This window comes from Chroicocephalus ridibundus, chromosome 3 (assembly GCF_963924245.1).
Source record: "Chroicocephalus ridibundus chromosome 3, bChrRid1.1, whole genome shotgun sequence".
Lineage (NCBI taxonomy): Eukaryota > Metazoa > Chordata > Aves > Charadriiformes > Laridae > Chroicocephalus > Chroicocephalus ridibundus.
In genome coordinates, this window is record NC_086286.1 from 15,140,203 (window position 1) to 15,166,829 (window position 26,627).

Below are 26,627 nucleotides of genomic sequence, written 5' to 3' on the forward strand. Positions count from 1 at the left end.
AGAGGAGAGAGGAGGCGAGCCGCCGCCGGCCATGGTGCCCGCCCTGCCGCCCCTCCTGCTGCTGCTGCCGCCGCTGCTCCTGCCCGCCGCGGCGGGCGGCCGCTGCCCGCAGCCCTGCGCCTGCAGCCAGGCCGCCCTGCGCTGCCCGCCGCCGCCGCCGGGGGCGCAACCCGCGCCCGACCGCGCGTAAGTACCGCGGGGAGCCTGGGCCGGGGGAGCGCCGCGGCGGGGGTGTGCGGCTGCTCGGCGGGTCGGGAGGGAGCGCGCGGTGCCTGTCCCGGCGCCCCGCGGGGGTTTCGGAGCGCCGCTCCGGGGAGGAGAGCCGGCGGGGCGCTCGGGGGTGAAGTTTCACTAAGTTTTACTTGGGCGTTGGGGGCTGCCGTGCGCTGAAGGCAGCCTCGGCAAGAGCCCGGCGGCAGCGGGTTTGCTCCTGGGGAAGAGGATGCGCATCCTCTCGGGACGTGTCCTCAAGTGGGCGAAGTGTCACCCTCTCCACGCCGCCAGCCTCGGTGACAGCGAGAAGTGGTACAGCCGGCTGAACTGGCTGTGTTCTCCCGCCACGGCAAGAGGCAAAAGACGCTTTCCCTATTGCAAAAACATCACCTTGCAGCGGCGTGGTGACCTTAAAAAAACCTGCTCAAAAGGTTGATATTTGGACTTAAACCTTCTGTCGGTTCTGGGGTTTGTTTGGTTTTTTCTTTCAGAAATCTGACTGGCTTCTCACAACCTCTTGTCCCAAACCTCGTGCAATTCAATGTCCCTTATATTAAAGTATCAAAATCCTCCTAGCAGTGCTCATTGCCTCTTTTCGAGATCCAACTCCTTGACAAGTTAGTGACTAATCTTTTTTCCCCTCTCTGGTAGTAATAAAGCTGCTGTGAGTTTTGGCAGCTGTTGGGATTTCTGTAGGGTGGTCCATCACATCTCTTTGCCTGATGTTCCTCTGGGGATTTGGATTAAATTAAAACAACAGGGAATCACAAGCATTCCCCTACCCCACTTCCACACCATACCCCAAGCTGTCTTTACCAGACCAGACCAAATATTTGGTACACGTAGGTATTCAAGTGTTGTTGTGTTGTTTACAGGCTCAATTACAGCACTGATCTAAACAATCATGGCGTCAAAATATGGGATTAGATGACCAACAGATAGCATAGTTTTCATTTCTAGGATCCCTTGGTTATCTGTGCATGAATTGAGCTGGGGTTTTCTTATTATGCCCCTTTTGGTAACAAAGCCTCTCCGTGTTTTCCATTTTCATCTGATTTGTTTGTAAATTTAACATGCTCTTGAAATTCCCCAGGGATGATACTATCCCTGATCTCCTCTTTCCTTTCTCCCTAGCTCAAGAATTGATAGGAGCAAGAAATACTAATTTCTATTAATCTAGAGCCATGTGAATCATTCCTCCAAAGTAATTTTTTAGAAAAATCTTTGTTCTGAATTTTTTTCCTCCCCATTTGTCTGTGTTACCTTAGTGTCAGAGAAAGCAGAGCCCGTGGATGCTGGAGAGACTTTCCATAGTTATTGCCACAAGCACGTTTCTTCCTCATTATTCATACCACATGCAGAGCAGGCGGTGGAGCGCTCACATCGATGATCCCTGCAGCAGCAGAAACAAACGGGGAGGTTAATTTTTGCAGGGATTTGGCATGTTTATTAGAATGATGCACATCACAGCCCAGAGGGGTTATCAATAACTCTAAATTTATGTGATTTTTTTCTTTCTTTTTTTGGTTTACTCTTTTACTTTTTCTATCTATCACCCCAAAAGAAACAGCATCCCAACCTCAGTGATCAGATTAAGAGAGATAGTGGGTTTATGGCTGCTGCCAGTTATGCTTCACTCAGATCAACAGGACTAGATGATGGGCTAAAATAAGGGAAGAACTTTTCCCTTCACCCTTTAATATAAGATTTAATCTATAATTGTTCACAAAGTCCAGCTATTAGGCTGGCTGTAGACACCACCTTTACAGTCAGAAAAGAGTTCAACCAAGATTCTGCTCAATACTCCTACAGAGAAATATTTACACTCAGATGTCAAAAAAAATCCCTCTTCCAGTCTGCATTTGCAGAGATATGCCCAGCTCCTTCTACTTCTAGGCCACATCCAACCTTAGTTATATTTAACCTGAAACTATACCGTTAAATTTCCATTTCTTTGTATTTTGGGGTTTTGTTTAATAGAAAGCTGTACCAATGAGTGTAGTCTCTAAACCTACAAGTCTATATGTATTCTCGCTCTTTTTTTAGTTCTTATTTAACTACTTCTACTTTCCTTTCACCACTTCCTTTGATTTTCATGCTAGTGTCTTCTTATCCACTTAGCTGTTGCTTTCCCCTCTCTCTTACTCTTTTTCTCCCCCTGTCTCTCACATGGCTTTTCCAGCTTTGTCGTTTTACTGACTCCATCTTTCCATACTTTACCAATATCTTTTTAGCACTCTTCTCCACCCGCACAGTTCTGTGTAATTCACAAAATTACAAGAAAATTGACAAGAAAAAGTTATTTTTGCCCCCTCATAATTACATCTGTACCTGTCTACACCAGGGGAATTGCAGTGTAGGGCTTGCAATTGCACTAATACTTCGGGGAAAAAATGCCGCTGCAGGTTGTTCCAACACAGTTCCCGGTGTGCCCACATCCTTACGTTAGTGCTGCTATAACACAGACCAGACCTCAGAAGTCCTTCTTACTCGTATGCTCTGTCAAGAAAATAAACACCAATATGTAACTCCAGCTATATCCGAGTAATTCAGGCCGTCATGCCGTAATGAGCTGTGCTTCCAAATGTACTTTTGATAATTTGTTATCTCTCTAGTATATATCCTGTAGGGAAATTTCAGCCACTTTTCTTTGCCCGATTTATTCTTGCCATGCCATATTATTGCTGGAAGAGTTTTCAAAATGATAAGACTTCCGACCGGTTGCAGAATGATGTGTTTTATACAGTCCTCAATTGACCATATTTTTCTCAGGCTCCTGGTTTTAATTTGGACATTACAGAAACACTATAGAAACTCCATTATCCAACACCTTTCTATGCCATTTTGGCTACAGCAGCTATGTGTCTTCTTAGTCTTATCTGAAAAACAATCTTTAAAACACTATTATATTCTGAAACAAAACATAATTTTTCTTCTTTTGAAGTCTTACACATACTTTGGGGTTTTTTTGCAGAGTCTAAATGGATAGGCACCCCACTCCAGCTGTACAGTAATCAGCATTGGATATCTAATACGGTTTTGTCCCTTCAAAAATCTAACTTCATAGTGGGGTCCACTTTGCTGTGTCTGAGTGTGTGTCCCTGCATGCAGGGCTTCTGCATTAGGGCGAGTGGCTCATGATTAGTATCAGCCACCAAATCCAAAGCTTTGGGGCAAAAGTCTGACCAAATAGAAATGTCTACCGAGCCTTCACTACGGGCGTATTTGGCTCTTTGGGACTGACAGAGGAATTCAGGTTCAGGGCCAAAATGTCTTTCATAGGAGGTAATGTATCACCCACCCATCATCACCTAGCAGGAAATACTCTGGCTGCTTCTGTGATATGTCCAGTATCATAGTTTGCATTTCAGGTAGATAATGCCTGATATAAGGGCTTTAAAAATCAATGCCTTTACATTAATAAATTACTATACATTGCCCCCAGATGCTGACAAAAACCCTGGGAAAATGGTGGGGTTTCAGTCTTAGGTTAAATCAATATTTCCTCTTCTTCTGAGCTAAGTCCAAGGACACCACAGAATAAAATGTTTGCCATTCTCAGCAGGGGCCTTCCTTGCGTCTTCAACTTTTTGACATTAGAAATATCCATAATCCTATAAAATAGAAACACTAAAATATAACAGCCAACCCAACTACAGTAACACATTCATACCTATTGCTATAGGGCCTCTGTTCTTATTTATTTATTTATTTATTATTAGTTCAACTAATCACTTTTTGCAAAAGGCCAGTTCTGTAATAGAGATATTTTCTCCAGCGGTGTGAGTGGGCTTTGGCTTTAATTCCACATCCTCAGGACTGCAGGTGGTCCTGCGGGCTTTGGGCATCTAGACCTCCCAAAAGCTTCTTTCGGAGCTTGAGTCTATGTGGTAGCACAGGAGCAGAAGCTTACTTTTTAGATGATAAAAATTGTTGTCAAGTTGCCTCAGCTACATCCCAGAAGCAAAAAAAGGACTATAGTGGTTTTATGCCACTGTGTCCTTGGGATAGACTGCCCCATGAACATTTTCCGAAGAGCTCTTACTGTTTCATCTATACATTCACAGCAGGGGAGACAAAAGGTGGTTTGCTCTTGCGCTCTCTACTGGGCCCGGTATTCCTAATAACAGGAAGGTAACCATTCCTGTGAAAAATCCAGTCTAAATTTATATTTCAGAACAAAAATACAGGAAACAAATGCTAGCTGAAGAGAGAAGAACAGTATTGTAGCTACCAGACAAGGGCAGGATTTGGTCAGCCTAGGTGCCTTCCTGTCTCTCCTGATGTTCTTGGATAGTCTTCCAGGTATTTAGCCTGGCCATTTCAAACCTCACTGCCTAGAATGATGTACTTTGAAAAGCTAGCGTGATTTATAGAAACACTAAGGGCTGGTGAATGCCAAGAAGGCTGGCTGGTTCCCCACTCCTTTCTGTCCATCCTTTCTGCAAGGATGAAAATTCCCACAATTATCCAGAGTCACGGTATTGTCAGCTGCTGAATGGCAGGAGCAAGTATAAGCATATGAGTTGCGGTGTATTAACTATGAAAGAAACATTACAGTTTTTCTTAAAAGTGCAGAAGTTCATCCTTTAACTAACAACACTCTTTCAAACCGGCGTTAACAGCTTGTATTAAAGATGGATGCGTCCCTCCTTTCCTGAGCTACAGAACTCAGGCGAGTAGCACGGGCAAGTTGGATGTAGAAAAGCTTTGTAGTTTTGTAAACCCCAGTTGGTGCTTTCTTTTTTTTTGTCAAAAGCTTCCTTGGCTCTGAGAGCTGAATAACTGGTCGCATCTGAGTGCTATCAGAAAGAAATCAGTAGTTAATTCCCGCCAGTACCTGCTTGAGTTTCGTTGTGTGCTATCAAAGACACCAGTCACGTTCAATAGCAGAGACTTCAACACATGAGATAAGGCCTCATTTCACTCAGCATTTTGGAAAGAATTAAGCCCGCAACACGCAGTTCAAAACTCTCTTAACCTAAATGCTTATACATATACTCATGCTGGATTGTGCTTAGCAAGCTAAAGGGTCGACTTCAAAATGTTGCAAGTATAGAAAGAGACATCTAAATGAACACGTTTCCCTTTAACGTAGGCAGGTTTTGAGATACAAACCACAAAGGTAAAGTGGGCAAGAGTAGGGATGGGAACATTCACCTTTTTGGTGAACTTAAGATGTTTTTATCGATGTGATTTCCCCATCGATATGTGGAAGTCTATGTCTATGCATGCTACACCAGTATTTCAAGGATTAAGAGAGAAGGCTGATTATGAATTGCCTTTTTCCTTTGTTCTCACTGTTTTGCGAGATGCTTAATGGGACGAGGTAATGTCAATGCAGATGAGTTCACAGTTCCAGCTATCAAGGTGAATTCACGAGAATTAAAAAACAAACCCCAATGAAGTCGAAATACAGAACGGATTAAGTGCCGTCATGCAGTTTAACTACCATAAGTATTAAAAGTGCTGGGTCATCCCACTTAAATTTAATGGCACAGCTGAGGTGGCTTAGCTCGGAGCACCGCTCCCAACGGCTTTCCGCAGGCAGGGGGAGTGGGTCAGTCCAAGCCACGCACTGAGGGAATTCACAACCACCGCGCTGCTCACCGGCACATCGCAGGGAGGCAGGAGGCTCTTGGGTTGAAGACTTTGATGTAATTAAAAGCCAAGACCTGGTTTTATTTTCTGCACTTTCAGTCACATTTCTATTTCTTTTGTAAATTATAGTATTTTTTTGCAAACAGTTTCCCAAAATGTACGTTTTGTTTTCCAAGCGGCCCCAGCTGATGGTGCAGTTACGAGAGGTTCCTGCTGACGGGATTATAGAGCAGGAATCGCTCAGCTTCTACTTTTTACTTCTTCCTGAAGTTCTTTTCCTTTTGTCTCCAAGTGTCGAGCCCTACTGCAGGTTGTCTCTACCTGTCTGTGCCCGCGGGGGCAAACACATTTTTCAAGACACATGACTTAGTTTCATTTCATTTCATTCATAGGGCAGGTCGGACACGGCTCTGAGCAACCTGGTCTAGTTGAAGATGTCCCTGCTCATTGCAGAAGGGTTGGACTAGATGACCTTAAAAAGGTCCCTCCCACCCCAAACTATTCTGTGACTGTGTGATTTCTGATTTAATCAAACCTCACACACAACATAACTTGCCAGCAGTCATCTAGAGACAGATATGACCCAACCACAGTGGCGTCAAAAACACACACATATATATCTATATCTCCTTACAACATCCCTATTAGGTAGGGAAGCGTTGTTATTTCCAGCTTACTGCCAGGGAGTCAAGGTGCAAGGACACGACATGATTTGCCCCAAATCATACGGAGTATATTGGAACGTAGCTAGGAATTGACTGCCAGCCTCCTTCGTACATCTAGATTTGTAACCCCAAGGCATACCTATGTGTGACAGCCTGCCATTATGTTGTGTGGGCATGACGTATGTGTGTATATATAAAAAATACACATGTATATGAAAGCTGATTAACATTTTTCATCGTCTTCATATAAAGGATTATGACAACGAAACAAAAAAAAAAGCAGGTTATATGAATAGCACGGAAACATTTCAGTCAAAAAACCTTGGGGGGGGGTTAAGGATGAAAAACAAATGTCTCAGACTAGATATTTGTAATTATAAAGCAAAATGGAGCAGTTCTCTCTGCATATTGTTTGCACAAAGATAACGGCTTGAAATATGTTAAATATTTTCCTACTGCCATTATCAGGGAGAGTGTGGTCATGGCTAGATAAATTGGCTGGTAAAAATACTAAAATACCGTGATTCAGATGTGGAGTAGAATGGTAAAATGCAGTCTGTCTCCCACATCATTATTAACTTCTCAGGCAGAGTAACTAAAATATTAAACAGGAAAATATACACTTGCTTTTAATCAACTAACTACACTGATGCAATTTATTTAAAAAAAAAAAAAAAGAAGTAAAAAATCCACCACATCAGGTGGATTGCTTCTACACTTGTACACAGCCAGGGCGTTGCCAGCGAATTCAGGGTGCCACCCTGCAAAGTTGCAGGGATGCTGCTGGGAGGAGAACATGGTCCAGCAAATGCAAAGATACTGTTTTATGGAGAAAGCTTTACGTGAAAGCCACTTTTTACGAGGAACTGACTTTAAGTAGCCTATAGCTTCCTTCAACTGTGAATGCAGCATCTTCCGTCAGGCTTTTAGTTTACTTAATAGGTTATGATTATTATTGACTTGATGGTGACTAGTCTTAAATTTATGCTGTTGAGGAACTGACCAAATACCCTTTGAATTCCGTTTAGCTGAAATCAATGGTAAATGGATCAGGTCTTGGAGGTACAGAGAATTGCAGGCAAATAAAGTGGCATTGTGCTTTATTGTTTTTCTCCCTGCTGTAACGGTACAATCTGTAAACAAGGAAACCCCATGCCTTACAATCCTTTCCTCCCTTCTCTTCTTTTTTCAGATCATTTACTCATCTCCCTGTAAAAGTAATCCCATCACACGCCTTTGAAGGACTTAGAGATGCCTTCATCATGTAAGTTGACAACATTTTCCACAGGCTTTTCCTTAATTTCTTGCTAGAAATTCTGTCATAAACCTCCATCCCAAACATCATCTTTTACCAATAATGTGAAAATGTGTTGCTAAAACATACTATTGGCGAAAAAAAAAACAAAACAAAACACTGGGAAAGCATGAACATAGCATTTCTTTTCTTACACGCAGTATATAAAAGATTCTTTGAAAAAGTGTGATTTTTAACAGTTGTTTAACAGATCGTATAATGAAATACTAATCATGTTGGAGAAAACTGGATACAGCTTAACAGCTGATGATGGGAGCTTTTGATTGGCAGAGGAGATAGATTTCTATCATCAAACATTACCACTGCAATGATGGCTATGGCATTCTGTGATTATACATTTACATAATGGCCCAATAAGATATTTCTGTGGCGTTTTGTACCGAGAGATACACTCAGCAGGGGATCAGTAGGACTGAACCCTTTCTTGGATCCTACAAGTGCTGTGATTTTGCACACTGGGTCCGTGGTGCTTCCCCCCAGCCTTGGCTTTGTACCTATTTTATATCCAGGGCTCAGACCATAAGGCTCATCTGACCACTCTTGCCCTTATTCCTGTTGTTATTCCGGCTGAAAGATGACAGGCTTGAGTCTCCATTACTTATTATTTTTTATTTTATCTGCATTAAGTGGTCTCTAAAGGACAGAGGTGATGACACACCAGTGCAATGCAGAACAGGGGAGTGACCCCCCCCGCCCCGAACCTCAAATAATGCCACTTTCTTTTCAAGGTGCACCTTTTATACTTCACCTATCAAAAACGCATAGTGCCTCAGATATTAAAACATGTATTTGATGTTACTAATTTATTTTCAAGGAATCAAAAAGAGATATAATAGAAAAAGAGAAATAATAAAGCGTTTTGTGGTGCAGTCTTGAAGGCAAAGCCTTGAAGCATGAGCGTGATGCAAATGCCTGAATAGACTCAACCAGACTAATTTAGCTCTTAGTGCATATTGGTTAAACAGTTTTGGCCAAATTATAAACTTCAGTAGTGCTGAACCTCTAGCAAGTAGAAAATAAGCTAAACTCTGCTGCAATAAAGTATTATAGTACAATCCAACGGTGCTGTATTCTTGCATTCACTTGCTTCTTAATGATTAATGAGAATTTATCATTTTCAGATGGGAGGCCAACTTAAACCTACAGAGTTTCTCCTACCTGTAGGATTTGGGGCTAAACTTTCCCAAACTGTATGCATATGCTATTCTTCACAGAGAATTTTTTTGTTCATTGACATTTTCCCTTCCATAAAGAGAATTTAATTGATTTCCTTGCATCCTTTTAATGCATCTCTCCAAATTAACAGCGTAGAAATTGATGTATTTGTCTGAAGTAAATCTACAGAACACTTCACAATTTTATTGAGATTTAGCCTTACTTTGAGAAAAGGCATCTTTTTAAATTATGAATCTCTAAATCACCTATTTGGCAACTCATCACTAACTGCAAATCAGATAATACATTATTCTCACTGCCATAACTCATTCAAACATATGCAAATGGGGAGCCAGTGGCAGACAGGAGGGAGCCTGGGGAAGGACCGTGTTTCAGACCCCAAACCTGAAAGAGTCTTTAAGTTCTGCGAGGAGTCCCTGATCCCTCCCCAGCCCCTGAGTCTCTGAAGATCAGGCGCTCAGCAGGCCACTTGTTCTACATCCATCTTTCATTTATGCAATACCAAAAATATTAATCTCACTGGATTCTGATTATGGAAAAAAATCATCAATATTTCTGTAAGAAATACATGCATGTTTAATATCTGATTTCTAGTTCGCATCCCCCTTTGCCTCTACAAATGAAAAAATTCATTCTGGTCTAAGGTTTTTATATCAACACCAATAGGAATTGTTTTCTTGTAATTATATACAATTATTCTTGTAAAATAAGATAATTTTCAAGACTGTGACAATACTGAGTCTGATTTTGTAGCTGCATTCCAGTTGTTTAGAAAAGATTCTTTTCCTGATAGTGTATAATCTTGGGTTTAGTTTGCGTGCCCTTCTGGTCAATCCTGTCAAGAGAAGACGCTGGTATAAAGACCTTTCCCCTATATATGCATCAACATATACTATTTCCTTTCAGGAGTCAATTTTGTGGAGCCCCATAAATCTTAATCTAGCAGGCATTTAACAAGCATTAAATAAGTGGATTTTTTTTTCCCCCCTCTATATTCAGCGTTGGTTATTCTGAACTACGTGTACAGAATAAGAGCATCAGTACATCAAAATCTGCCAGCGCTCACAAAAACCGTCATGTTGGTCAGCGTAATGATGAAAATGAGCCACTTTTTTTTTCTGTTTACATGCATGTAATGAAAGTGGCATTTAAATCTGAAAATTATTTGTAAAGTGCACTACGTGCGTATTTGTGTATTTCTACATCTGTGGATTAGATGACCATCATCCTGACTTAATAATAGTGTATGAAGCACCGTGACCGTTACCTACATCCTTGCCCATGCAAATAAATTCACTAAGCGGGATCAACGATAGGGGAAAAAGGCTCCCAGGCTCGGTCTCACTCCGTTTACATTAGTTCTGGCCCTTAGCCAGTACCTTACCTACAATTTACTGAGAAAATGGAGACTGGCTGTTACGGAGATACTTATTCCAAAGGGCTGGCATCCCCCTTTGGAAGAGGCTGGTCTCTGTCAAACCCTACTGGCACCCGCTCTCAAGATGTCTGAGGCGAGGCACGGGCGCTGCTGCCAAACAAGAATTGAGGGGGGGAGGTGGAAAGACTGGGTATAAAAGGATGAAATACAAAATAGAGAGCTGATTTCTGGTATCTTTTCCGTTAATGTATTTCTTTGTGTCTGCCTTTTTCATTATAGTGAAATCTCTCAGAGTGACTCCCTGGAGAGAATAGAAGCGAGCGCATTTGACAGCCTTCCCATATTGTCCGAAATGTAAGCGTCAGTTGAAGAAAGGCATCCATGCTGTGATTTGGGATCATCAAGGAGTAAACAGTCTGCAGAGAAGTATTCTTGGGCCAAATCTTTCTCTGTTACTTTGGTTGGTTTTGGATTAGATCTATGATGAGAAACGTTTCTCTCCAAAGTACCGTATAAAATAGCGAGCTCTGTGCAAGGTCTAGCCTTGGAGATCTAAATCATGCAAAGACATCCATGCGAAGAAAGTCCCACTGCTTTCAGCAAGCTCAACAACAGGAGTGGAGCTCTCTGTCTACTTCTGCTGGCACTGTCGAGCCTTCTAAGCTCAGAAATAATTTGAGACGAAAAAAATCTTCCTTTTTGAAGATGTGGTTTTCAAAGCCCTACAGTATTTAAATACAGCTGCTTAGTATGCATAGCTCTTCTTTTGAGCGCTAAAATATTACTCAAACAGAACATGTACTGATTTTAAACTTGACCTGCATAGCACAGGCATCTGAGAGACAGAGTGAGTTAAAGCAACGACTAGGAGAACGCTCTGAAATATTTAGTGAAATTGAAAACTATAAATCTGATTCAATATCTCATTACTGCCTTTTTTACACAGCATGACCAGCAAGTGGCTTAGAAATGGTGTAACTGAGTGAGGACAAATAAGCCTTTTTTTTTTTCTCCTCCTTATATGTGAACTCCATTGAAGACAGTTACTCGCTCACACAAGCAAGAGATACAGAGTCATTCACCTTTGATTGGGTTCAACTTCCACTAGACTCAATGGTGGGTTTAGGGAAGGAATAATGGATTTGATTATAGATAGTTTGTCATTTGCTGAAAGCAAAGGGCTAAGCAAGACCGCTAAAGAGCTACAGGAAGCTAGCAAGAAAATCTGTTTGAGTCTTGAATGCTCTTCATGCCTCACCTTGCAAGGGCTTGATGTCCCCAGCTGCACTCAAGACCAATGGATGACCAGGATAAGTGGGTTCAGTGGCATTCTTGGATTTGAACTCTTGGTGCAATTTCATATGCTAAAACCTTTGAATTTTGTAAATCGTGCACAGGGAGGGAGCTGGACTATGGCTACTGGACTTTTATGCAAACATATATGTTTACCAGATAGTAGAGCTGAAGAAAGTGCTCCTTGATTGAGAAGGTCTGTCCCGTTTTTTGTGCAACCACTAGCAAACAGTATTTCATAGAATTATAGAATCATTTAGGTTGGAAAAGACCCTTAAGACCACCGAGTCCAATCGTAAACCTAACACTGCCAAGTCCACCACTAAACCATATCCCTAAGGACCACACCTACGTGCCTTTTAAATACCTCCAGGGATGGTGACTCAACCACTTCCCTGGGTAGCCTGTTCCAATGCTCAATAGCCCTTTTGGTGAAGAAATTTTTCATAGTATCCAATCTAAACCTGCCCTGGCGCAACTTGAGGCCATTTTCTCTCATCTTATCATGTGTTACCTGGGAGAAGAGACCAACGCCCCTCTCTCACATACTTATTTCCATCTCCCAGTTTATGCAGATCTAAGCAGGCGTCTGGTGCTACTAGCCACTGCTCTGATAAAGACCACGGTGATCTAAGAGGTTAAACCATCCAAGGAACTGCCTTTCCTGGCTAGGCATCAGTAATATGACAGAAACGAGGTATGATGCAAAGGGATCTGATTGCAGGTCAAGGACCAGGCACGCATACATGTGTGCAGAGCTCAGGCTCCTCGCTCAGTCCCACCTCCAGGACCACCGGTTGGAGGCACAGTCATCGTGATAGTAGCATGTTCTTGCCTCTGAGCGCCTGTGGTAAAGCAGAAGCTGAGTGCATTAAGCATGCCACGAGCCCAGAACGCACATCCCAAAGAACCGGCAGACAATTGCCAAATGCTAACTCCCACCAGTGACCAAGATATCCAAACCAGATCATCTCAGCTCAGTGAACCACAAGAATTCAGGAGCTGTTGTCTTTTGTCAGCTACCTAACAATTACAAGCCATTTTTATTACCAATAGTGCTTCAAATGCACTCGTGGTATATTTTCAGGAAGTTTGTTCACAGCAGGATAGCCTTCTGACACATTCTGCACTTGACTGTTTTCTGACAGGTCCAATCACTAACAAAATTCAGGACCCTCCCAAAGGTATAACGATTATAATACTGGCGTTTTTTTTTCCCTCATTACAGATTAATCCTGAACACGAAAAATCTGTTGCATATCGAGGACGGAGCATTCAGAAACCTTCCAAGGCTAAAATACTTGTGAGAAAGCATTCTGTTTCTTTTCTGTTTGCTTTTTGTTTTTTGTTTTTTTTATTTTTTTTTTCCTCTAAAGAAGCGGACAAATTACAGAAAGGAGTATAAGGGGGGGAAAAAAAAAAAAAGCGTTTCATGCATTACAGTACACTAAAAGTACATACATCATTTACGACAGCTTTAATGGGCGGCTAACCAATAGTGAGGTCTTCCAATAGGCAAGAAAATAAAGTAACCCAGGGCAGTAATGGACAAAACACTAGTAAAGTCTGCAAATTAGTTCTGCTAAGTGCTTATTTTTAGAATAAAGCTTTCAGCTAGACAAGAGACCATAAAAAAGGGGGAACTAAAATCTCTTCCTTGTGCTTAATGTAGAGAGAACATACGCTGCTTCTCCAGGACACTGCTTGAAGATGCTACAGAACTTAATTTTTACAGGTCTTACAAACACAATTGGAGCCTAGTTAAAAATTATGACATTTATCACTCACCTTTTAATACATCGTTAAACTTGTACTTCTTGTTGCATCCACTCTGGTAATCTTGTCTCCTGTAAATAGGAATTATGCTTTTCTCTAGGAGCATTTGTAACACTGGAATAAGACAATTCCCAGACCTGACACAGATCTTCTCATTAGAAGCTCATTTTATTTTGTAAGTAGAGACCCAACCTAACCCAGCTGTGAGCCTTTCCCATCTTGTTCCTGGATCACTGACAAAAATACCTTTTTTTTTTCTCCCAAAGGGAGCTCTGTGATAACTTGCGTATGACAACCATACCACAAAATGCTTTCCGGGGGATGAACAATGAATCGCTGACACTGTAAGTAAAATAGTCCTAGCTCCAGTGCCTTCCGTGAGGATAACACTTCTGCTTGAGGAGAGCAGCTTGACTTTAAAAAAATCTTGCAATTAAGCCCCCTACAATTCATGTCTGTATTATGAGTTAAATTTGAACCACTCAGGAAGTGGAGGGGTGTTCTTCAAGCTGAAGAGCAGGGTTTTATAAACCGAAACCTAACTTCACTTAGGAAAGAAAATAGGAGAAGGAATCCAAATCCTCATAGAATGGTTCAGGTTAGAAGGAACCTTAAAGATCATCTAGTTCTAATCCCCCTGCCATGGGCAGGAACATCACGCAATGTTGTTTTTAAAAATACTATCAACAGGGAATAAACTCCAAAACCTGCGCTGGAGGCCAGTCTCTCTCTTTCCCTCGGGGTTGTGGTTTCTTGAAATAGTGCTTTCAGGGACTGCGCAGGCTGATACTACAGAACTAACGCTGCTGAGCTTCAGCTGCACAGGGTCCCTCTTGAAGAAGAGGAAGGGAGAGAAGAAATTGGTACGAAGTACCAGTGCTTGTTCTTACCCTGATTTCTCTTGACTCAGCTTACGTTGATTCCCGTAAGTCTCCCCACCAAGGCCTTCCGTTTTAGCAAACTGTGGATTCATTGCTACAGCCATCTGAGAGATGGGTGGGCTTGATGAGATGCGCTACCTGAGGAACCCACAAAGCAGCAGAAAGCCAAAGCGAGGTGTTATCTGTCAGCACAGCAAGAACCACATATGGATTTTGCAGCACCCTTGTCCTCACCAAAACTTCCACAAAGTGCTGAAATAGGGGAAAAAAAGAAAAAAGAAAAAAAAAAAAATCACAGACTGAGCCTCTCTGCAGGATACGGCTGAAATCCAGGTCTCCCGAGGAAGGACCAGCTGAGCAATAGAGGGCAGCAGCAGGCCACCTACTTTGTGTTGTAGCCACAGGCACCAATCTGGAGGCCAGTAAAGCCAATCTTCGCAGACCAGACTGAATTTTAAAAGGCAGTACACACCCAGATGGGGAGCCATGTCTTGAGACAAGTGTGCACTAAAGCCCCCCCACAAAGCTCCATGCATATTTGCACCCGCAAATGAGCTGCGCACAGGAGCAAGTACTGCAGTGGGCTGGATTAGGCCCTCCATCAGGCTAATGTGCCAGCATGACAGTAATTTCGACACAGATTTTATGTATTGACCAGTACCTTCTGAAACCATTAGAGGAACTGAGCATAAACGTGATTGAAGACCACTCCACGCAATGTTAAAGAGGAGCAATTGCTTAGATTAGGGCATCATTTCATCTTACGAGCCTCTTTCCTACCAGCAAGTTCTCAAAATAACTTCAGCAAAATTATGATTCTGTTAATGGTGCAAGAAAATGCACGTACAAGAGATGGAGAAAGGTGCTTAAAATTTTTACTGTAACCCTAAAGTGTAATAAATGAGAGGGAGTCTAACTCAGTCAGGAGACAGCCAAAGATCATTTTTCTGCCATCCTTTTGTTAGCGGGAGCTCACCCCAAGAAGAAAAGAATTACCTTATCAGCAGCTTTCTAATAGGAGAGTTACATGTTAACTCCACCCCATGCAGTTAACTGTAATTAGCTGAAGTCATTCCAGTTGTTGCAGCATGCTCTGGTGAAACCCAAGTAATCTATGGAGGTGTAAAGTCAGCCTGCAGTAATACTTTGCACTACAAATAGCTAATTTGGTCTTTCCAACAGTTAGCGTTTCATGTGGATAGGGAACCGATCCTACATATTATTGTGGTTTTTAAGCAAATCACTGATTTCAGCACTGTGCTGGGATAGACCCCTTTCCTATCAAATGTAGCCAGGCTCTCCCCATGCTTCCAGCTTTTCTTGGGAGCAGGTTCTACAGCCCCAGTTTCTGCCCTCCCAAAAACAAGTGGAAAAGCAACAACAGAACTTTTTTGTAATTTATAAGCTGAGACAAGTTTTCTATTAGGGCTTAATATTAAAGAAAAAGAATCACTATATAGAAATTATTATATTGAAATTATATTGGGAAGATTAACAATATAGCAAATGGATTTTTTCCTCAGTGAAATCAGGCCCATAGGTTAGATCTCCTAATGCAGGAAAAGAGCTGGACTTCAAGAGGAGCAGAGCCCGGCCTTGAGTATCTGGCCCCAGGCTAGGGAATCAAGAACCCAGGGTGATACCACATGTCCCCGGGCAGCACAGGGGACAGCGAGGTTTCCACAGCACAAGTGGAGTCTAGCAGCAGTGCTTTGGAGGAACTGATAGCTCATCAACCACAGGATGATGTGCCACTCACCCCTGCCTCTCTGCAAAGCCCTCTCTTAGGCTGCTGGAAGGTTTGTCTGTCCGCAGAGAATCTGCAATCCAGCAGCACCTTGTGGGCTTTAGAGTTCCTTTCCTCTTCTCTAGCCTTTGCAGTCTTCCGTTTACATGTGCTGGCACTACAAAATCCAGGTCTTCTGCCTCCAGGTGGTTGTCTGTGTGCCAGGAGTTTACCTGGACTAATGTCTTGTCTCTGGATCTCAGCCCAAGGTAGGCACAGGTGAGCCCCTTGGAGGAGGGAGAAGCTGTACGCAAGCAGAAGTTCTCCTCAACAGCTAAACAGGAAGGTGCTTAGGGAATTTAAGATGCAATTTAATCTTAATTTTAGACAGCATGATTTACGTTATGTTCTTTACAAGCCAGACCCTGTAATCATAAAAAGAATTCAGCATTAATATTTGAAACCTGTAGTACAAAACACAATCTTGTCTTTTCTAAATCTTTTTCCCTTACACATCTTTTAATCCCCAGCAAATTATATAAAAATGGATTTGAAGATATCCACAGCCATGCCTTCAATGGGACAAAGCTGAATCAATTGTGAGTATGTTTCCCCTTCTTAGTGTTTTTTTTTTTTAACACTAAATAATAGTTCAAATACAGTCAAAGGCTCTTCCTTCAGTTTAACTGGCTGTGTCATGTATTTCCTGATACTCATTAGAAAATTGTGCGTTTCAGTTTCATCGCAAGTCGGTTGTTAATCCTGCAGCACTTACCGCTTTTCCTGGAGCGCCATCCCTTAGAACACTGCAGTTTTCCTGAGAAAACTCATCATTTTTAATAAAATTTAATAAATTCTTAAACTTAGCAGCAACAGGGGAAAGCTTGAAACCATAGCCCAAACTGAGGAACCTACATTTTACATCTGCAAACGTCACTCATTTTTAAATCACTCTCACACACTCTGGGACAAGCCTCTTGGTTTGGGCAAAACTTCTGCTGCATTTTTATACGCTGCTACTGTAGTGAAGGAACCAGACTGGCCGGTCCTGGTTTAAGTCAGAAGAAATTGGGAATGATCAGAATTAAGTGCGGATGATAATAGTCTGATGGCATCAGTGGAGGGAAAGGTCAAAAGAGAAGTATGAGCCAGATACTGCAACAGCAACCGCTATGGTGGGAGAGAGGATCGAGAGGAAATAGACAGGAAGGAGAAACCAAAAAAGGGTGATTTTAAAATAAAAGACATAAAGAGTTAATGTTTGATTCCACAGAATCCTGAAGGACAATAAGAACCTCAGGCGGATACACAACGATGCCCTGAGAGGGGCCACAGGGCCAGACGTCCTGTAAGTACCCACCGCTCCGTTACCTGAATTTATTGGTGTCCCACAGGAACTGCCCTGTGCTGCGTGGGCTGCGTCCTCTCAGCAAACTCGGGCTTTGAGCCTGGAATGAGATTCGATCTCTTACCCTCTGCTTGTAAAACAGAAACATGCCAATGGGATGCTGTGAAATTACAGGGCGGAAGGCTTGGTTTGCACCGTGACAAACGCCTATCATCCAGTTCGAGCGTTGGCGTTGAGCTCTGCCCCACAGATATTTTGTCCTTTGCTTTATTTGTGTCAGATCCTCCTGATCCCACCCCTGTGCCTTATAGCCTGACATTACCAGGTAACTTGTCTATTGGTAGGATGACTGTGTTTGTACAATATATTATTTATAAATTTGTTATAAAAGTGAACTGGCTGATTGCATGCTATAAGCCTGTGCTGAATAAAACACATTATTACCATCCTCATGCTTTATTAATCAAGTACTTACTGGAGGGCTGCACTGGCTATAACTCCATGCAATAAAACGCAATGGGTGGCTCTGTAAATAGCGCACTCTGCCTCACGTGCCATTTTGTTCCTTTTATTGGTGCTTTACAGTACGTGGCAGTACTAATACCACTTTCACAATTGCAGCCTTTTTTCCCCCCCGTTTAATAGCTTCACTCTGAAAATTCTTAGTCATGTCAATGGCCTTTCCTCACACAGACAGCCCCCCTTGAAGTTTGTCTTGGACAGACTGCTTAAGTTTTTCTTGGCAAGAATGATGGACTCTTATGTGTTTTAATTAATAACCATTAATTAAAAGATTCCTGGCCAAGAAGAGAGCAAGGAGGGTGTCCTACCTGTTAAGCTGGCCGGAGAGTCATGTTCACCCACTTTCTCTCCCTTTCCCTGACATAAAGATCCATCACTTGCTCTGTGCATGGTGCCTTTCAAATGGAGAGGTCAGGGCACAACCCCTGGTGTGGTGGGTTTTGATTCTCCAGGACAAAGCAAGCTTCTTGCCACACTGGGGCTCCTGGGCCACAGGGGTGCTCTCACTCCGCTGCTCTGTAGTTTCAGACCACGTTTCTGAGCTGGCTGTCGAGTGCTGAAGTGGCTTTACGGATTTAGACCTTTGTGAAAAAACAAGTCGCTATTACTTACCATCATGCTTTGGTGGTATTTTTATACGTTTAAAAAGAAAAGAGGACGCTCTCTTTATTTTGCAGGGATATTTCTTCAACAGCACTGGAGTCCCTGCCTAGTTACGGGCTCGAAGCCATTCAAGTCTTAAATGCAACGTCATCTTACTCATTAAAGAGACTGCCACCGCTGGATAAATTCAGCAGTCTTCTGGAAGCTGTTCTAACGTATCCCAGCCACTGCTGTGCTTTTCGAAATCTAAGGACAGAAAAGTAAGTCTGAATAACACATTATTGTACTGCAGTAGTTCAGAAGCTCCAAAATGGCAATTCTGCTTTATTCAGCTCACGAGGTTTGATTATCCTTTTTCTGGTTACAAGGAAGCTGGGGTACGTAGCAAGGCCTCACACAAAACAACAGATCTCTGCTAAAGCCAGGAAAATTATTTCCATTTATTTTTGAACAGAAACAGATCTCATCCTGTGCCCAGGTTCTGCCAGCAGGAACATTATTCTAACTTTGCTTAAAGCCTTTTTTTTTTTTTTGGTATCTCAATTAAAAAAAGCCTACTGGCACATGGAAAGTACATCTCCATCAATAGCATGTTGTTCTTTAAAAAAAAAAAAAATCCCCTGTAGCCTTTTGCAATGTAGCTTGTTTAATGCAGGTGATATGCCGACATTGTAGAAAAGGCAGGCTTGCAAGAGCTGAAATTAGGACCTGACACAAGCCTACAGAAAGAGGTTACTCAGCTTAGTTCCAGTGCTTTCAGATAACAGTAGTCAGTATTGTTCTCCCTAGAACTGGAAACTGTGCTGCAGAGAGAACTTTGCATCCGCCAATTCGGGGCAGTCACTCTGAGACAACTGGAGCTAATTTTTCAGCATTTTTCTTTCAGAGAAGTCAACTCTTGGTTGGCTTTAGGCAGCCAAAGCAACTCCAGATGAGTTTAGTTGAAGCTGTGAGGATACCACACTTCTCCCCTGTCTCAAACAAGGGCTACAGAAAAGACGGAGCAGTCATTTGTGGGAAGCCTGATCTGTGTGACCTCCGTGCCATCGCATCAGGACTACACTGCAAAGGCAGGAGTAGAATCCAATTCTTTAGGGTAAAATTAGGGGTGATGCTATGCTTTCTCTGCCTACCTCATTTTACTTAGTGGTTCCTGCCTCTGCAAGAGTAGAGCAAAGATCCTACAGTCAAACATTTCCATTGCTACTGAACTCTGGTTTGGTCCCAGATCAAGTCTCTGAGCGTATTAAATGCAGAAGCATATCTGGGACAAAAACAAACACACACATAAACGTTTCATTCATTCTGATGAAGGTAACTATGTTTTTAAGAGTATATTTTCAGGTGCTTGACCTTGAAACATGATCATGCTCTATAAAAACAGACATAATTCACTTTCTTATATTTAGTGACAGTTTTCTTAGTAAACTGGGAAAAAGCAACCCTGCAAATCTGTAAGATAGACTGCCTTCCTAGCTGGGGCATCAGCGGGGTTCAGAGCAGTGCTGATGCGTTACCTGTCTGCACAGCCCCGGCCGCTGGAAAAACCTGTACAAGCAACAGGCTGTTATTTTCTATGTGACCAGCTATTACAAAGGAACGAGAGACAGATCTCCAGCTGTTTTCCTTGTCATCTACTGATGACAGCAGAAGACCACAGAGACTGAGACCTCCCAAGACCTCCCCAGGTTACACAGGGAGGAGTCTTTGTGTGGTTACAAATTCTCATGGTGACATAGCTGCCGCCTGTTTCTGTCTCCTGCTACCCCCTTCTGTAGCCCTGTACTCTACATACAGTCATCCCACCCAGTTTTTACTACCCCTGCCCTGTATCCCCTTCCTTAGCACCTATGGACTGCAGTCTCTGATCAATGAGATATGGTGACAAGGTCTTACATACATCTGACAGGGCAAGCAGGTTCACTTCAGTCAGCACCACAGACATTAGGGAAATAAAGTCCTCAGACCAAATATCTGTGAGATTTATGGGTCACAACTGTGGTGCGCTCATTCCCTGAGCTATGCAGGAGAGGTAGAAGGTAGCATTCAGTTCCTTAGAATTTCTTCCACTGGCCTGAATGAGGGGGCGATGACGCAACAAGCTGGTTATACCATGTCTTCAAAAAATTACAAGAAAAAAAAACAACTTCTCTTGCAATCCCATTATTTATAAGCATCACATAGTGGCTTAGAGTGGTACCTTATTTCTCTCATTAGACATAAAACTTTCTATAAGCTTCCAGGTGTCTGGTTCTATTAACAGTACACAAAAGCGCTTAGTGTTTTTGCCAGCTCTTTCTACTGTCACAGCAACAAGGTCAGACAAAGCTATTTCCATTCATACTCTACCATGCTGGTAGAGTACCTGGCCCATGCTTTCAAAGCCTCAAAACCAGAGATTTTTGCCAAGTATGTCGTCTTTCAACTTGTACTTTTCAAATTGCTTTATTTCCAGCATGTAAAGTCTACCTCCAGATCCCAAACAGTTTTTAAAATAAGAGTATCAGGCCAGCTTACCAGCATTTGTTAACATGCACTTCTCTAAAAGCCAGAACTGCTACCATTTGTACTGGTGGAGAACCTGTCCCACTCCAATACAGTATTTCATAAGGCAAAATATACCTTTTAATTCCATCTCAATTTATTTCAGTATAAAAAAAATACATAAACAATAACGGAGCTGAAAGACCATCCTTATACCCTCCATGAGGTACTGCCTACTGTCACAGTATTTGAAGCCTTCTCCTCCCCGCTTCCAGAGGTCTACGTGAATGTTCACCTGGCTGTGAGGCCAACTCTAGCTTACCTTACATGTCTATGAAGCTTACTTGCAGAGAAGATGAGAATTTGGCCAAAATCCAAATGGAAACTCAACTTTCTTTTCATCCTTCTTTCAGACAAAATTCCTGGCTTTCCATTTTTGGCAACTTCTCCAAAGAGTGTGAAAGCAGCATGAGGAAGCCAACTAATGAAATATTGTAAGTACCTCTCTGCATACAGATGCTGGAAACAGCAAATACAGACCTCTCCCTCTTGCTGTTCATGGTTTTTTTCCTAGACCAGCATGTCTTTTGCTGCTGATTCAGTCAACTTACGAGTTGCACAGTGGTAATTTTATCATCATTAAACCAAGATCTGTGATTTTGATGTTCAAAAGGAAAGGAAGAAAAATGTAATTCTGTGAGCTTTACTCACTCCAGCTTCTCTTCTGAATTCCTGAAAGACTTTCAAGACAGTGATTAAATATTTAAGAAAGTTAATGGCCTACATGGAGACTTTTCATACCCTGAGATAATTGCAGTTGTTTGTGTGATTCAAAGAAGAGCTGCTACTGTTAATATTTTTTTTGCCTATAGAAAGGATAATTAGAAGTCTGTATGTCAGTAGTTTTCCATGGTAGAAATAGAGTCCCTGACTTAGAAGTTTGACGACGCCATGCAATTGGTTTATCTCTTCCAAATGTGTCTTTCCGTATCATCACGGTTCTGTTTGATAGTGTTCAGTAGGACAGTGAGAAAGGCCAACATCAAAACTGTTGTGTTGGCCGTGCTGGATGACACAGGAGAAGTTTAAGAATTTGCTACTGTCCGTCCCTCTTCAGCTAAATGCGTGACCTTGGGACTTCTCATCCGCCCTGACGTGGGGTCAGAGCATTGTAAAGTCTAGAAAAACACAAGGTTATGGTCACAAAATTCCAACAGCTAAATACAGCTGAAATGCGATTGATACTGACTTCCTTGGACATTATCTCATTTGCTGGTTGGTGAGACTTCCTACGCTTGCCATTTGGTTTTATTTGGCCTTTTAGTAAAGCAACAGCTGCCTTGATTCTCTTATCACCGCTTCTGATTTGCTGCCTGCCTGCAGCATCTTCGAGTGCCTTGCTTGGTCAGTCCTGTCCACTCCACTCCTAACTGCAAAACTGAAGCACTTCAGGACTACAAAAAGGCAAAGTCCAGGCAGCCAACAAGACCAAGAATATACTGCCTCTATCAGGGGTGGCTGTGGGGAGGAGCAAGGAAGTAAACACAGAGCATTAGATCACGTTATAAAGGCAAGTGAAGTTACACCCTAGCGAGGAGTATGATCAAACAAATCACCAGTGCCTCTGCCAGAGTAATCCCCCTGCTTTGGATTAGCATCTGTTGCACTCCTACTGTGCATTAAATAGTCTGCCTAGTCTTTTGGCTCCTGAAGCTTTTTGCTTTGGTAAGTCCCAATCCCAGCAATTCTCTGAGCAGGCATTATTATTAAGCAAATGGAAGAAAGGTCATGATTCATGAGCTGAAAGGCTGCAAGTTGAAACGTTTGGGAATCACAGCAGAAATTGGCTGAAAGTCCCGAGCTCTTTTTGGAAAAAAAAAAAAAAAACAGATTGCACATGGCAGCATGTTTACATGGCCTTCGCAGACAATCACAATCATTTTTTATTAATAAAGAGAGTCAAACATATTCCCTGCTCTTCCAATCTAACCTAGGCAAGTAAAAGCAAGATATCAGGCAGTTTTTAATGTAAGGAGAGAAGAGTTAGGATTACAAGACTGGGAAGTTACTTGCCCAACAGGAATAGTTGAAGAACAGGTCAGCTTCATTTGACAGTTAAGACCCTGCTCTAGAAAAACAGTTTAATGTGCATGCTTCAGTAGATGTGTAAGTTTAAGCGTGTATTTAAGTTACCTGAAAGCTACCAGTTTTCTGAAAAGTTGTCCTCAGCAGAAATGCTTTCCCGGTCTCACAATGCAGACTGAGTGTTCGACCACCAAATGCTCACAGTTGGGATGACTGGAAAGTTGTGCAGTAAGTATCTGTTCTGGCAAGGAATCAGAAGGGGCAGTCCTTGTTTTTAAAGTGTTTCTTCTTTGGTAGGCTTATCCCCACACGATTGATAACTGGGAGATTAGACAGATCTATTTTAAACTTCTAGAAACACTTACAATTAGGCACTGGGTCCAGTCTAAACTTAATATATTCCTAGCCATCGACGTTGCGTAGTTAACCATGCACTTCCACTCCTCACTCCGTAATACGGCAAACATCAAATTCCTCAGCACTTCCCAAGCCATACATAGTCTCAGGACTTTGTTCAATAAGTGTGTTTCTTAAAGGAGGTAAGGGTGCACAGTTAAAATCCTCAGGTTATTTTAGTTTGGCTTCTATAACTGTCCGATAAACCTATATGCGTCAAACCTATAATACATCAATTCAAGTGTTACTGTAGTTTGAACTGCAGTCTACTGGCAGCATGAGAAAGACGGCTCGCTTACAAAGCAATGAAGATAAAGTACTTACAAATAAGCAAGTTGTATATGAAAGCATTCCTGTGGATGTGACTGTGACCTCTGCTGCTTTCCAAGGCTGCTACCCAAACAAAAGGCATCCTTACAAGGCTTCGTTATATGTAAACACCCTGCAGAAACACATCTAGGAAGTAACTGTTTTAAAACTGTTATCTATTGTATTTTATAAAAAGAGTGCAAGCAGCATGTAACAAAGGCGGGGGCGGGGACGTTTGTTTTTAAATAGTTACAGAGATGACTCTTACAACACATCGCTGTGGTCAGCAGAAAAGAACACGTACCTGTTCGCAACAGATGAAGAAACCTCTCCTTACAGCTACTCAGCCATTTTCGATGACAGCGAAATGACCGGCTTTGACTTTGAGTATGACTTTTGTCAGCCTAAGATACTCACGTGCACCCCGGAACCAGACGCATTTAATCCCTGCGAAGACATCCTGGGATACAGCTTTCTCAGAGTCCTGATCTGGTTTATAAACATCCTTGCCATTGCTGGCAATTTCACCGTACTCCTCGTTCTCATAACTAGCCATTACAAGCTCACTGTTCCGCGCTTCCTCATGTGCAACCTCTCCTTTGCCGATTTTTGCATGGGACTTTACCTGCTGCTCATCGCTTCTGTTGACGCCCAGACGAGCGGTCAGTACTACAACCACGCAATAGACTGGCAAACAGGCAGCGGCTGCAGTACTGCCGGCTTTTTCACCGTGTTTGCCAGCGAGCTCTCCGTGTACACGCTAACGGTGATCACTATAGAAAGGTGGCACACCATCACCTACGCCATGCAGCTGGATCGAAAGCTACGGCTGAGGCATGCCGTGCCCATCATGCTCGGTGGCTGGATATTCTCCATTTTAATAGCTGTGCTGCCTCTCCTAGGGGTCAGCAGCTACATGAAGGTCAGCATTTGTCTGCCTATGGATATTGAAACCGGTCTTTCCCAAGCCTACATACTGCTGATCTTAGTGCTAAACGTCATTGCCTTCATTGTCATTTGTGCTTGCTACATCAAGATTTACATAGCTGTTCAGAACCCAGAGCTGGTAGCCGCCAATAAAGATACCAAGGTCGCCAAGAGAATGGCGATACTGATCTTCACGGATTTCACCTGCATGGCCCCCATCTCCTTTTTTGCCATATCCGCCGCCTTTAAAGTACCTCTCATCACAGTGACAAACTCCAAGATCTTGCTGGTTTTATTTTACCCTGTCAACTCCTGTGCAAACCCATTTCTCTATGCCATTTTCACCAAAGCGTTTCGAAGGGATTTCTTTCTGCTGATGAGCAAGCTTGGCTGCTGCAAGAGCCGAGCAGAGCTTTACAGGATGAACTATTTCTCCGCATATACCTCCAACTGCAAGAACGGCAGCTCAGCCCCGGGCCCCAGCAAAGCCTCACAAGCACTGCTGCTCTTGTCGGCGTTAGAGAAGCCGTATCCTGCCGTACGAGACAAGATGTCTTGCAATGAAAATTAAACCGGAACGCCAACAGATGCGGCGCTTTGCAAGGCCAGCTGTAATTATTCTAGTGACTAGGGATTATTTTATAGTACCTTGAACATTTCACAATAAATAAAAATGCCAATCAATAACTCTTATGCAACGTAACTGTTCTGATGTGGAACGTGGTATTTTCTCTTTTCTCCTTTTGTAACAATAGGCATGGAAGGTGACCACTAGGCAAAACTCTTCTTTGGGGGGGAACCCAGGAGCAGTCAAGGTGCTCTTGAAGTTAACAGGTACTGCAGTCTGGCTCCTTTTTTTCCAGATCTGCTTCCCTGGGGTATTTAAAGACTGTCTGCTGCCTTTCATGCCTTCTTTTTCCATTCCGATCAGCTGTGCTGGCATTGTTGGGTTAAAGAAAGGGGCACTAAACTAGATGTCTCCCTTCATTTCGTCAACAGAAACTTCCAATTACATAACCACCTACACCCAATTAAAGAACGGTGTTCAAGCGGTAGGTTGTAAAGATGTCACCAAGGAGAAAAGCTGACCTGCTGAACCTTTGTAACTAGCAATTTTGCAGTTTACATTAGATCTCAGTCTGAGCTGGTAGGTAATTTACTTAAAATTAACCCGTACACAACCATATATGATCTGGAAATCACAAAAGATGCAATAGCTGTAAAACCCCCCCTGCTTCACACAGGACTGCATTTTGTGCATCATACATGCACACACACAAATCACATAAGCTGTAAAGGCTCGCTCTCAGCAGCAGGATAGCGGCTGCCTGCACCGACAAATTAATGCTGCCTTGTTTTCTCCCCAGGGACACTCTCATGAATTATTTTCATCTGCCCACTCTCACCAGAGCCACTGGGATTCGGGATGCACCGGGGACTCCTCAGCACTCACAGTCCAACTCCATTCCCAGCTAATGAAGCAGAGCAGTGACTTTTTAGTGACTGTGTTTTCCCATTAAAAAAAAAAAACAAACAAAACCACTTTCCTTACACCATGCATTGCCCAATGCTAAAGAGATCTAGATTTGTGGCTGTGTTCCTAATTTAAGTAAGAACTGAGCATTCCTTTGTTATTGCAGTATATTCACTCTGTCCGCAGAAAATAATCTGTCACCCTTACGCAATTCACTCGCCGTGAGCCAACACCACACTGTATTGAAGCTGGGGATTCAGGTGTGTAAACTCTTACTTGCATCATATGGGCCAAAGAACCTGTACTGTGTGACAAGCTGCAGACTGCACCGAATGCCAGGCAGGATCCCTATGGGAATCCACCCCAGGCATGTCCTAAGGAGGCCCTGTTCTGCATTGCCTGGTCTTCTGAAAGTGAGGGGCTTAGCTGTTGGAAAGTTTACAGTCTCGTGGGGA

The 26,627-nt window shown here is 42.7% G+C and overlaps 1 protein-coding gene across 1 annotated transcript; it reads left to right on the forward strand.

Moving 5' to 3' along the window:
- LOC134513786 (lutropin-choriogonadotropic hormone receptor) lies at positions 1-25,352 on the forward strand. Its single transcript, XM_063330953.1, has 11 exons — positions 1-186; positions 7,672-7,743; positions 10,628-10,702; positions 12,870-12,944; positions 13,518-13,592; positions 13,684-13,761; positions 16,555-16,623; positions 17,298-17,372; positions 18,572-18,757; positions 21,395-21,475; positions 24,021-25,352. Exons 1-11 carry the CDS (start codon positions 32-34, stop codon positions 25,267-25,269), a joined length of 2,190 nt encoding a protein of 729 aa, XP_063187023.1. The 5' UTR covers positions 1-31; the 3' UTR covers positions 25,270-25,352.
- The last annotated feature ends 1,275 nt before the right edge of the window (positions 25,353-26,627 follow it).